The following is a 13,019-nucleotide window of genomic DNA, read 5'->3' on the forward strand; positions in this document are numbered from 1 at the left end:
GCACTTGGCTGGTTGCCCCGCAGAGTTCTGTCTTTTGGATTTGTCTCATTGCTGTGTGCTGGTGTTCAGCTTGTCCTCTAATTTCCTGTACTTCCTGTAAAGTTGAAGTTCTATCTGAAGGCTAAGCAATTGTGAAATAACTTTAAATGCCCTATTTATTGTCCATTTGTATCCCTAGATTATAGGTAACGGTGATAGGACATGCTTCACTGAGCCCAGTGAGGCACTGGTCTGGAGATGTGGTTTTGTTTTAGCTGCAAGCAGTTTTCCACTCTTGTTTTGAGAAATAAAACTCCATACTGGAAGTAGTTTTTAGCAGTAAAGCAATTACTGCTTTTAAAGCCAGCCAGTTAAAAAAAAAAAAAAAAAATTAATGGAAAAGAAACATCACTGATCCTTACAAGATTACATACCACTAAATGTATGACTCCCTCAACACCCCCCCTTCCACAGGAGTAATTTTCTACCTTGTCTTTTTTCTTCCTATCATGCTCTCACCCATCTTTTAGTTTTTCAAGCTAGAAATTGATTCTCATATACTATTTTAGTTTTTTTGAGTTTGTTGACAACAGACATAATTGTTGACAACATAGGAACTTTTTTTAAGGTTTTATTTATTTGAGAGTGATCATGAGTGGGTGGATTGGGAGAGAGAGAGGGAAAGAGAGAATCTTAAGCTGACTCCATGCCAAGCATGGAGTCCAACATAGGACTCTATCTCACCACCATGACCTGAGCCAAAACCAAGAGTCAAATGCTTAACTGGTTGAGCCACCCAGGTGACCCTGTGATAGAAACTTGTTAATTGAAAATAGAGTATCCCTTATTATAGATTAGGACATTTTGAACAAGTTAAAGGAGTAGGATTTTTGAGTGACTTTATTTTCTTAGTTGCATCATGAGTTAAGTATAAAAAGATGGACTCACTTTGGCTATTTAATAATGAATTGAGAGTGTTAACCACTGAAGGTGTTATGGCACTGTAGCTAATGTTAACTAAAATTCCCTGCATTACTGGCCTGTTACAGGATGTATACTGTGCTCAGTAATAATAGTAAGTACATTTTATAAGGCTTTTTTTTTTTTTTTTAAGATTTTATTTATTTATTCATGAGAGACAGAGACATAGGCAGAGGAGAGGCAGGCTCCTTGGGGAGCCCAATGCGGGACTCAATCCCAGCATCAGGCCCTGAGCCAAAGGCAGACGCTCAACCCAGGCGTCCCTTTTATAAGGCTTTTAATTTGCAAAATACTTTCACATTCATTTTCCAGTTTGAGCCACATTTCATCCCTAGAAGGAGAAATGTTACGCCCTCTTTATTAGTGGGGAAACCGAGGCCCAGAAGACAGTCTACTGATTTGCCCAACATCATTTAGTTTATTCTTCTTAAGGCCAGGAATTTTCATTCCAGAGCCCATTCTCTTTCCATAATTGCATTTCCTCCATTTCATTGTATTTCCTGGAACTTGCTTACAAATTTATACTTTTTGGCAATCAAATTGAACTTTTCTTTGACCCTTCCACATTGACCTGTTAATTACCTTAACCACCCTGTATGCTGGTGAGTAGGTGTGTGGGGAGTGGGAGGCCCAGAGGCCAGCCAGTATAGGAGAGGAGAACTTAGAGAAACAGAAGTCCAGAGAAACAATGTATTTGCCTCCTTAGAGGAGGAAAAACTTCCTCTTAACCTATTAGGTACTGTGGCTGGTCTAAGAATTAAACTGACATAAGACATTACCAGGAGAAGAGCATAGACATTTTATTTTTTGTGTATATGGGGATCTTCAGAAGGAAAATAAACCCCAAAGAAGCTGTTAGGCCTAGAAGCATAAGTGGCAATGTGATAAAAGGGCTTAAATTCTCTAAGTTATGGGACAATGACTAGGAAATGTATGAGGAAACTAATGGAAGATGATGAGGGTTATTTGGGTTTGTTTGTACAGATTCATTTTGACTTTTACTCTTGCTCTAATATCTAACAGTAATACAGAGATAACAGTATTTTTCTGTTCTTGATATAGGGAGGGTATCTTTTTCATGGGAAATTTTATGACCTACTTTTATTAGAAAGGAGGGAGATCAGAGAGCCTGGCCTGCATCTGCTCTTTCTCCAGCGTATTCAGCTCAAAATAACCGATGCGCCAAAGTGACACATTATGTTCTGACCCCCCTCTCCAAACCTAAGGTGAAGCATTCTATTCAAAGGTAGAGAGCAGCTCTAACAACTGGCTGAGAAATAAACTTCAGGAGAACCATATGTTGGAAAGAAAAGGACCAATGGCTGTAAGTCACAAGAGATTCTTGCAGCAGAGGGAAGAAATTGTTGGCTGAGCCAGTGTAGGATATCCTAAAGCCCAAGGCTCACCTGGGTCCAAACCCAAATACAGGTTTTCAAACTACATTGTGACTTAGGGCCTGAAGGACTGACCTGCATCTAGAATTAGGCTCTGTGAGATAGTGGTATTACCTTGAATTGGCTTGAGCCGTATCTGCCTCAGCATGAAGTGCTGAAGAATGATTTAGCATCCATTCAGGTGAGGGTTGAGACTAGGAAAAGGCAAGGCTTCAGAAACTGAGCCTCCAAGCCAATCTTCAATTTGCCTATTTTAAAAATTACTATTTTACTTTTTAAAGATTTTGTTTCAGAGAGAGGATAAGTGCAAGTGGTGGGGGAGTGGGAGGTTATCAAGTCAGACATTTGGGGTGCCTGGGTGGCTCTGTTGGTTAAGCGTCTTCCTTCATCTCCAGGTCCTGGGATCAAGGCTGGAGTTGGGCTCCTTGCACAGCAGGGAGTCGGCTTCTCTCTGTCTGTCTGCCCCTCTGCCCATTCATGTGTTCTCTCTCTCTGTCTCAAATAAAATCTTAAAAAAAAAAAAAAAAAAAGAGTTGGATGCATAACTGACTGAGCCACCCAGGCGCCCCTCAATTTGATTTTAAGATAAGTATCATAAAGTTTACTTGCTAAATTTGCTTGCTTTTGTTTCCTTTGTTTTCTAGTAAAAGATTGCTTTGGAAAAATACTAATCTCTTCACTGCACAAAGGGGAAATCAGCAGAAGAGATGCAGACCAAGTCTGTGCTCCTAATCATCATCTGTGGTGGGTGATTGTAGACGGAGCTTTGTGAAGGATTATTCTAGGCGGAAGAGCCTCTCTTTTCCTGGGTTCCCTTTCTCAGTCTGCCCCCTGCCCATCTAGTTTCCTTTTCTTAACTGAAAAAAAAAAAAAAAAAAGTAGATGCTGAATTCTTGTCCTCTGGGCCATTCCACTGAACCCCTATATTGTATTTATTGTATTCAATGTTTATATGTTAATAGTCCTTTCAAGGGTACTGGGTGTGAATTCATCTCCTACCCTCTATTGACATATATACTGTTGCTGAAAGATCTTTCAAGTTTTCTGCATTGTGACTTTCTTTTGCTGTTTTCAAATGCCTGGAATACTCTCCCCATCATCTCTTAGATCATCCAAACTCCCATTCATCATCTAGTCTGTCTTCATGTTGAAGCAGCCCAGCTTACTGAGGCCAGCTTGGCAGAAATCAGAGTGAGACTATACCAAGAGGAAGCTGAGAGTAAGCAGAAGTAATGTAAGGGTCAGTTGGCAGGCAAGTGCCCTCCACCATCATGAACTTGGAGATTCTCCTAATGCATATTTTTTTTATGTTTTATTTTATTTTACTTTATTTGTATTTACTTATTTTTTAAGATTTTACTTATTCATGAGAGACACACACAGAGAGAGGCAGAGACACAGGCAGAGGGAGAAGCAGGCTTCATGCAGGGACCCCGACGTAGAACTCGATCGAAGTCTCCAGGATCACGCCCCAGACTGAAGGTGGTACTAAACCACTGAGCCACAAGGGCTGCCCTCCTAATGCATATTTTAAATAAAGAAGGTATTATTTATTGCCCATAGCCATCACAGTCTAACTTCACATCTTGTTATTCCCCTGGTTCCCTTGTACTCTACAACAGGATTTATCAAGAATGGCACTTTAGGGTTTTCGGGGGGGGGGGCAAGATGGAGGAAGAGTGGGGGACGTTGCTACATCTGGTCCCTTGAATTTAGCTAGATAACTATCAAACCATTCTAAACACACATGAATGCAGCCTGAGATTTAAGAAAAGAATATCTGGAACTCTACAAGTAGAAAGGTGACCACTTTTTGTAAGGTAGGAGATGTGGAGAAGTGAATCTAAGGGGAGGTATAAGAAGATAAATGGCAGGGGGAGGGAGCCTCTGTAAACCAGCTGCTAGAAAATGATAGAGCCCCAGAGAGCAAGATTAGAAATATGCTCCAGTAAGAGACATCCCTCCCTGAAAGGTGCTCAGCTGGTGAAAGAGGCAGAATTCTAGGTGGGACAGTGTGGTCTCAGGATCCCTGGAGTCACAGAATTCTCGGAGTGCCTGAACCAGTAGAGGTCCCAAGCAGTGGAGCAGGGAAACCGGTTAGGTCAGTGAGTCCAGGAATGGGCTCTCAGCTTGATTTGTCATAAACTGCAAGCTGGGCCCAATCGGGTAACCACTGTCTGCCTGGGGACCCTGAAGAGGACTAGAACTTGGGGACGTTCTGCCATCCCCTGGGAGGGGCAGAGGGGTGTGGGCGCGAACCTGTGCCTGCTCTCCGTGCCAGGTACCTACAAAGTGCAGTAACGCAGGACTCTGCAGCTTCTCTGGAAAGGTAGTTGTGGAGAGGTACTGTAGGGGTCTGCAGAGTTTGGCACACTCAAAAGTAAAAACTTTATCCCTGAGGGTTTACTGAAGAGAGGGGACTGCTATGTTTTGGCTCTGGAGCTGGAGTCCAGGGCATGGCCACCTTTATATTCATCCTAAGGAGGCAAAGCCTTCAGGGAACAAAAGCCATAGAGGAACAGCTTACACTGAGCCTGGCTCCCTGGAAGGACGCAGCACAACTCTGTCCAGGCAGAGACACCTAAAAAGCAGTGCAGCAGGCCCCTCCTCCAGAAGACCACCTGGAAGAACCGGTGCACAGCAAGTTTACAGACCTCACAAGACTAAAATTCCAGTTCTGGGGAAAACAGTATATAGAATTTGAGGGGTTTTTTTTTGTTGTTTTTTTCATGATTCATTTATCTTTCAATTTAAAATTTTCCTTTTTTTTTCCCTTTTCAACTAATTTCTTATATCAACTCTGTTTTTAAGTCTTTTTTTTTAACTTTCATTTTTTACATTTATATCTTATATTCTTCATTTTTGGCTTCCTTTCACTCTATTCAGTTTTATTTTTGTATATATATATAAATTTTACTATCTTTAAAATTTTGGGATTTAGTGTCTTTTTAACACAGAGACCAAAATACACTCTGGAACAAGTGGATCACCCACCCCTATTTTGTCCATTCTTTGACATTATATTCTCCCCCCACCCCCTTTTTTTCTTTTTTCCTTTGCCTTTTTTTTTTTTTTTCTATTTTGGTTTCTGACCTCTTCAGAGTTGTCTAATGTGCATTTTGCTTGGCTCGTGGTTGTATTTTTTATTCTGTTCACTCGTTCTCCTGTTGTTCTCTGAGCAAAATTACTACAAGGAGGAATTCACAACAAAAGAAAAGACCAGAGGTAATATTGTCACAAATCTAATCGATAGGGATATAAGTAAAATGTCAGAGATAGGATTCATTATAAAAATTATAAAGTTACTAGCTGAGCTTGAAAAAAAAAAAAAGCATAAGAGACACTAGAGAATATCTTAGTGCAGAAATGAGATCTAATCAGGCTGAACTTAATGCTCTGAGATGCAGTCTAAACTGGATGCTTTGAAAGCTAGGGTAAATGAGGCAGAAGAGAGTATAAGTGGCATAGAAAATGAGTTGATGTAAAGGAAGGAAGCTGAGGAAAAGAGATAAAAACAAGTAATAGCCCATGAGGAGCAGTTTCAAGAAATCAGTGATGCCATAAAATGAACCAACATCAGAATTATTGGGGTGGCTGAGGGTGAAGAGAGACAGGGCAGAAGTTATATTTGACCAAATCATAGCTGAGAATTTCCCGAAGAAGGGGAAGGAAACAGGCATTCATATCCAAGAGGTAAAGAGGACCCCTCCCCAAATCAATAAAAATAGATCAACGCCCTGACATATAATAGTGAAGCTTGCACATTTCAGAGATAAAGAGAAAAATCCTGAAAGCAGCTCAAGACAGAAGATTCCTAACCTAGAGGTAAGAGCATTAGACTGACATCAGACTTCTGCACATAGATTGGCACGCCAGAAAGGGCTGGTATGATGTGATATATTCAGTGTACTAAATGAGAAAAACTTGCAGCCAAGAATACTTTATCCAGCAAGGCTGTCATTCAGCATAGAAGGAGAAATAAAGAGCTTCCAGGACAGAGAGAAACTGAAAGAATATATGAGCACCAAGCCAGCCCTGAAGAAAAAAAAAAAAAAATACTAAAGGGGAATCCTATAACCCAAGAGAGAGCCCAAGAATAACATAGATCAGAAGGAAACAGACAATCTACATAAACAGACTTTTGCAGGTAGTACAATGGCACTAAATTCCCATCTTTTTTTTTAAAGTAACTTTATTTTTATTTTTTCATATTTATTCATGAGAGACACAGAGAGGCAGAGACACAGGCAGAGGGAGGAGAAGCAGGCTCCATGCAAGGAGCCTGATGCGGGACTTGATCCCGGGAATCTGGGATCACGCCCTGAGCCAAAGGCAGATGTTCAACCACTGAGCTACCCAGGCATCCCCCTATCTTTCAATAGTTACTGTGAATGTGAATGGGCTAAATGCTCCAATCAAAAGACACAGGGTATCAGATTGGATAAAAAAGCAAAACCCATCCATATTCTGTCTACAGGAAACTCCTTTTAGATCTAAAGACATCTCCAGGCTGTAAGTGAGGGAGTAAAGAACCATTTACCATGCTAATGATAGCAAAAGAAAACTGGGGTGGCAATCCTCATAGCAGACAAATTAGGTTTTAAAACAAAGACTAGTAAGATGAAGAAGGACATTACATCATACTTAAAGGGTTTATCCAACAAAAAGATAACTATAAATATTTATGCTCCTAATTTGGGAGCAGCCAATTATATCAACCAATTAATAAACACATTGATAATCATACATTAATCGTAGGGGACAGATCATCTAAGCATAAGATCAACCAAGAAACTAGAGCTTTAAATGATAACACTAGACCAGATGGCTTTCACAAATAAATACAGAACATTCCATCCTAAAGCAGCAGCATACACATTCTTCTCGAGTGCACATGGAACTTTCTCCAGAATATATCATATACTTGATGACAAGTCAGGTCTCAATCAATACCAAAATATTTGGATTATTCCCTGCATATTTCCAGACCACAGTGTTTTGAAACTTGAACTCAATCACAAGAATAAATTTGGAAAGAACTCAAACACTTGGAGGTTAGAGAGCATATTTCTAATGAATGAATGGGTCAACCAGGAAATTAAGAATTTTAAAAATTCATGCAAACTAATGAAAATGAAAACACAACTGTTCAAAACTGCTAGAATATAGCAAAGGCATTCCTAAGAAGGAAGTACATTTCAATACAAGCCTCTCAAAAAATTAGAAAAATCTCAGAATCATAAGCTAACTTTAGATCTACAGGAGCTGGAAAAAAACAGCAAATAAAGCCTAAACCAAGCAGGAGAAGAGAAACCATAAAGATTAGATCAGAAATCAATGAAATTGAAACTAAAAGAACAGACTAGATCAACAAAACTAGATTCTGGTTCTTTGAAAAAATAATGTTGATAAATCCCTAGAGAGACTTATCAAAAAGAAAAGAGAAAGGACTCAAAATCATGAATGAAAGAGGAGAGATCACAACCAACAACAAGGACATTTATAAACTGCCAAAACAAGCAGGAAGAAAGGGAAAACCGGAACAGATCATTAACAAGCAAGGATACTGAAGCATTAATCAAAGCCTCCCAAAAAATAAGAGTCTAGGGCCAGATGGCTTCCTAGGAGAATTCTACCAAACACTTAGAGAAAAAAATAATACCTACTCTACTGAAGCTGTTTTTAAAAAATAGAAATGAAGGAAAACTTCCAGACTTATTCTGTGAACCTATTCCAGCATTACCTTCATTTCAAAACCAAAGACCCCAACAAAAGAATTACAGATCAATATCCCTGATGAACATGGATATCAAAATACCAAGATACTGGCCAATAGGATCCAACAATATATTGAAAGGATTATTCACAACCAAGTGGGATTTATTCCTGGGATGCAAGGGTGGTTCAACATTCACAAATCAATCAAGGTGATAGATCACATTAATAAAACCATATGATCCTCTTAATTGATGCAGAGAAAGCATTTGACAAAATACAACATTCTTAATTAAAACTCATCAAAGTGTAGGGATAGAGGGAACATATCTCAGTATCATAAAAGCCATCTACAAAAAGCCCACAGTGAATATTCTCAATGGGGAAAAACTGAGGGTTTTTCCTTTAAGATCAGGAACAAGACAAGAATGCTCATTCTCATCACTGTTGTTCAACATAGTACTAGAAGTCCTAGCCTCGGCAGTCAGACAACAATTACAAAAAAGGCATTCAAATTGGCAAAGGAGTCTAACTCCCTCTCCACAGATGACATGATACTTTATGTGGAAAATCCAAAAGGCTCCACTCCAAAATTGCTAGAACTACAGCAATTTAGCAATGTGGCAGGATACAAAAATCAATGCACAGAAATCCGTTGCATTTCTGTACACTAAAATGAAACTGAAGAAAGTTAAGGAATCAGTCCTGTTTACAAAAACTATAAAATACCTAGAAATAAACCTAACCGAAGAAGTAAAGGATCTGTACTCTAAAAGCTACAGAACACTTATGAAAGAAATTGAGGAAGACACAAAGAGATGGGAAAACATTCCATGCTTATGGTTTGGGAGAATAAATATTGTGAAAATGTCTGTGCTACCCAGAGCAACTTAGGCATTCAGTGAAATCCTTATCACAATACCAGGGAGTTTTTTCACAGAACTGGAACAAATAATCCTAAGATTTGTTTAGAACCAGAATGTTGAAAAAGAAGACCAAAGCTGGGGGCATCAGAATGCCTGAATTCAAGCTATATTACAAAGCTGTGATCATCAAGACAGCATGGTATTGGCATAAAAACAGACACATAGATCAATGGAACAGAATAGAGGACCCAGAAATGGACCCTCAACTCTGCGGTCAACTTGGCTTCGACAAAGCAGGAAATAGAGTGTCTTCAACAAATGGTGCTGGGTGAATTGGACAGCCACATGCAGAAGAATGAAACGGGACCATTCTCTTAACACCATATACAAAGATAAACTCACAATGGATGAAAGACCTAAATGTGAGACAGGAATCCATCAAAATCCTAGAGGAGAATAGAGGTACAGCAACTGTTTGATCTTGGCCACAGCAACTTCTTACTAGACACATCTCTAAAGGCAAGGGAAACAAAAGCAACAATGAACTATTGGGACTTCATCAAGATAAAAAGTTTCTGCACAGCAAAGGAAACAGTCAACAAAACTCCCTACAGAATGGGAGAAGATATTTGCAAATGACATATCAGATAAAGGGCTAGTATCCAAGATCTATAAAGAACTTAATCAAACTCAACACCCAAAAAGCAGTCCAGTCAAGAAATGGGCAGAAGACGTGAACAGACATTTCTCCAAAGAAGACATACACGTGGGCAACAAGCACATGAAAAATGCTGCACATCATTTGTCATCAGGGAAATACAAATCCAAACCACAATGAGATACCACTTTACACCGGTTAGAATGACTAAAATTAGCAGGACAGGAAAAACAAATGTTGGTGAGGATTGTGGAGGATGGGAATGGGAGCTGATATAGCCACTCTGGAAAACAGTATAGAGGTTCCTCAAGTTTAAAACAGAGCTACTAAATAAAATAAAATAGCTACTCTACAACCTAGGAATTGCACTACTGGGTATTTACTCCAAAGATCTAAATGTAGTGAAACAAAGGGTCACCTGTACCCTAATGTTCATAGCAATGTCCAAAATAGCCAAACTGGACGGAGCCAAGATGTCCTTCAACTGATGAATGGATAAAGAAGAGTGATGTATACATACAATGGAATATTACTCAGCAATCAGAAAAGATGAATACCTACCATTTACATTGATGTGGATGGAACTGGAGGGTTCCATGTGGTTATATAACTATAACCATAGTTATATGGTTTCACTCATGTGGCATGTAAGAGATAATGCAGAGGATCATAAGGGAAGGGAGGGAAAACAATGGGAAGAAATCAGAGGGAGATAAGCCATGAGAGACTCAACACTGGGAAATAAACTCTGAGGGTTGCTGAAGGGAGGATGGGATAGTGGGATGGGGCATTAAGGAGGGCACGTGGTGTGATGAGCACTGGGTGTTATACACGACTCATGAATTATTAAACACTACATCTTAAACTGATGATGTACTATATGTTGGCTAATTGAATTAAAAAGAATGGCACTTGATTTTGGGGGTCAGATGATCCCTTCTTTTGGGAAGTTATCCTCTTTGTTGCCAGATATTTAGCAGCATCCCTGTCCTCAACCCTGAATGCCACTAGCATTCCCCTCAGTTGGGCCAAGTAGAAATGCATACAGACATTGCTAAGTGTTGTGGAAGGGTGAGGTTAGAAGAAGAGGGGCTGCAGAATTGCTTTCTACTGAGGACCACTGCTCTGTAGGCTCAGTGAATTCTGTCTTCTAGATGCAGCATGTGTCCACACATGTCCATGTTGTAGAATGCCCTTTCCATTTATCAGTTTGTAAGCTTTACCTTTGTTCAAGATCTAGCTCTGCTGTGAAGCTTCTCTCATCTTTGTGAAAATGGTTTAGCTCCCTCTTTGTGCTCCCATGCATGTAAAAGTTATTTATAGACTGAACATGTATAGAGCTCCTATTATGTGCCAACCATTATGCTAGGTTCTAGGAATATTGCAATAAAAACTTTCTTGCCTTGTGTTGCTTAGTCTAACATAACACAAAGTATATTTGTAGTTCCCATATCGACTATAAATTCCTGGAGGACAGGGACCTAGTGTTGGGTCTTATTCTGTATCCCCTAACTCCTTATGTCCACAGTAAGGACACAGAGTTGGTCTACATGGTATTTGGTGAATAAAAGAAATAATTTATTCTGCTCTCTGCATCTCTACTTATATCACCCCAATAGAGGTTCTCATTGTAAATATGAGCTCTTTCCTGTTTCCAGATGAGATATGCTGACTCCATTTGCCCCCTTCAGATCCTACCTTCTACAAAGACGCCAGAATGTGATGTCCAGAAGACAAATCTACTACTCTGCCAAAAGCCATCTGTGCTTCTTGTTGTATCTGGTATTTTAAAGACAGATGTGTAACATAGCTGAGTCTAGACTTTTGTGGCCACTCCCTGCTCTACATTTCTCTCCAGCAGCCAGAACAGCCTATGGCTCTTCACAGTCACTGCTCTCTCACATCCCAGATGCACTGCTTCTGCTTCCTCTGTTTGCAGTTTCCCCTCTTCTATGGGGAAACTCTAACTTATCCTTTCCGATTCAGTTCAGGGATCCTTTCTGGAAACTTCTAGGCCATCTATCAGGCTAGGTTGGATGTCTCTCCTCTGTGTCCCACAGTGCCAGTGTCTGCTTATTATTTTTAAATTGTTAATGTGTCTGCCTTCCCAATTCTGCGTTGAGTTTCTTGAGAATAGAATTCTATCGTTCATGTTTGTATCCCAGGTGTCTAGCTTAGTAACTGACAAGTGGTTGGCACTTAGATTTTGTTTGAATGAATGAAAAATTTAATAACAGGAGCTTGTATTTAACATAGAAATTTAAAATAGAAGCTCTTTTAATTTTTTTTTTTTTTTTTTTTTTAGATTTTCATGAGAGACACAGAGAGAGAGACAAAGGCATAGGCAGAGGGAGAAGCAGGCTCCCTGCAGAGAGCCTGATGGGAGGCTCAATCCTGGGACCCCAGAATCATGACCTGAGCCAAAGGCAGATGCTCAACCACTGAGCCACTCAGGTGCCCCTAAAATAGAAACTCTTAATAATTATTTATTTTTGCTTTCCACAGATATTGGTATCAACTTGACAGATCCTATGTTCAGAGGAATTTATAGGGGAGTTCAGAAGCATCAAGGTAAATATTTTTTTTTTTTTAAGATTTTATTTATTTGAGAAAGAGAGACAGCAGGAGTGGGGAGGAAAGGGAGAAGCAAGCCCCCTGCTGAGCAGGGATTCCTGACCTGGGGCTGGATCCCAAGACCCCAGGATCATGACCTAAGCTGAAGGCAGACACTTCACCAACTGAGCCCCCCAGGCACTCTGGTAAATGTTTTCTTTTATTAAGATAGTTTTTCTGTGAAGATAAATTTTATGCCTTAAGGTGATCATGAAAAGCATAATCTACTTTATCATTGGAATATTAAAGGATTTATTGTACATCTTGTTTAAAACTATACACAAAGTGAAACCTATGTAAGCTATATGGGTAAACCACAACCATGAGCATTTATAAAGCACCTTATTATAATGACAAAGGTTGCCTCCCCTGAGGAGGTTTATAATTTCAAATATAGAACTTTAACCAATGCATAAAAGCCAAACAACAGTTAATTGATTAGTCTTTTAAGCAGTTGAATATAATTTAAAAAATCACATGTGGTTGAACATTAGTATAATACCTTGTCTTTTGGTAACGTTTTCAGCTGAATGACAAAGCAGTAATGTGATTAAGGAGCAGGTGCACTGCTGCCCTAACTTCCCTGCCTTCCCTCTTTGCATCCAAGTCCTGCCAGATTCCAGATGCCTATGGGATAGGTGAGAATAGACAGTGGTTTCTTAAAGAGTGGTGGAAAGTATAGCCAAAAGCAAAATGGCTTATATTTATCCTATCAAGTTCATTCAAAAAGTGTGTTTTGTCAGCTGGAGTAAGCAGGAAATGATGGTGACAACACATTTTTGAAAGGAGAATTTCTCCAGTAAACCGGTTTAT

At 39.6% G+C, this 13,019-nt stretch overlaps 1 protein-coding gene across 9 annotated transcripts in view; it reads left to right on the plus strand.

Moving 5' to 3' along the window:
• The window catches only part of TATDN1 (TatD DNase domain containing 1), a 65,182-nt gene that overhangs the window by 4,496 nt on the left and 47,667 nt on the right, over positions 1-13,019 (plus strand). For 2 of the 9 annotated variants that reach the window (XM_041768949.1, XM_041768951.1), the window contains exons 2-3: positions 2,999-3,098; positions 12,099-12,164. In XM_041768949.1, coding sequence (XP_041624883.1) covers positions 3,062-3,098; positions 12,099-12,164 — 103 coding nt within the window. In that variant the 5' untranslated portion in view covers positions 2,999-3,061. Of the gene's footprint in view, positions 1-2,998; positions 3,099-11,251; positions 11,376-12,098; positions 12,165-13,019 lie in introns of those variants that run through there. The other 7 variants (XM_041768946.1, XM_041768947.1, XM_041768952.1 and 4 more) reach the window with 5 other exon arrangements.

Source organism: Vulpes lagopus, chromosome 9, assembly GCF_018345385.1.
Source record: "Vulpes lagopus strain Blue_001 chromosome 9, ASM1834538v1, whole genome shotgun sequence".
In the NCBI taxonomy this organism is placed as follows: domain Eukaryota; kingdom Metazoa; phylum Chordata; class Mammalia; order Carnivora; family Canidae; genus Vulpes; species Vulpes lagopus.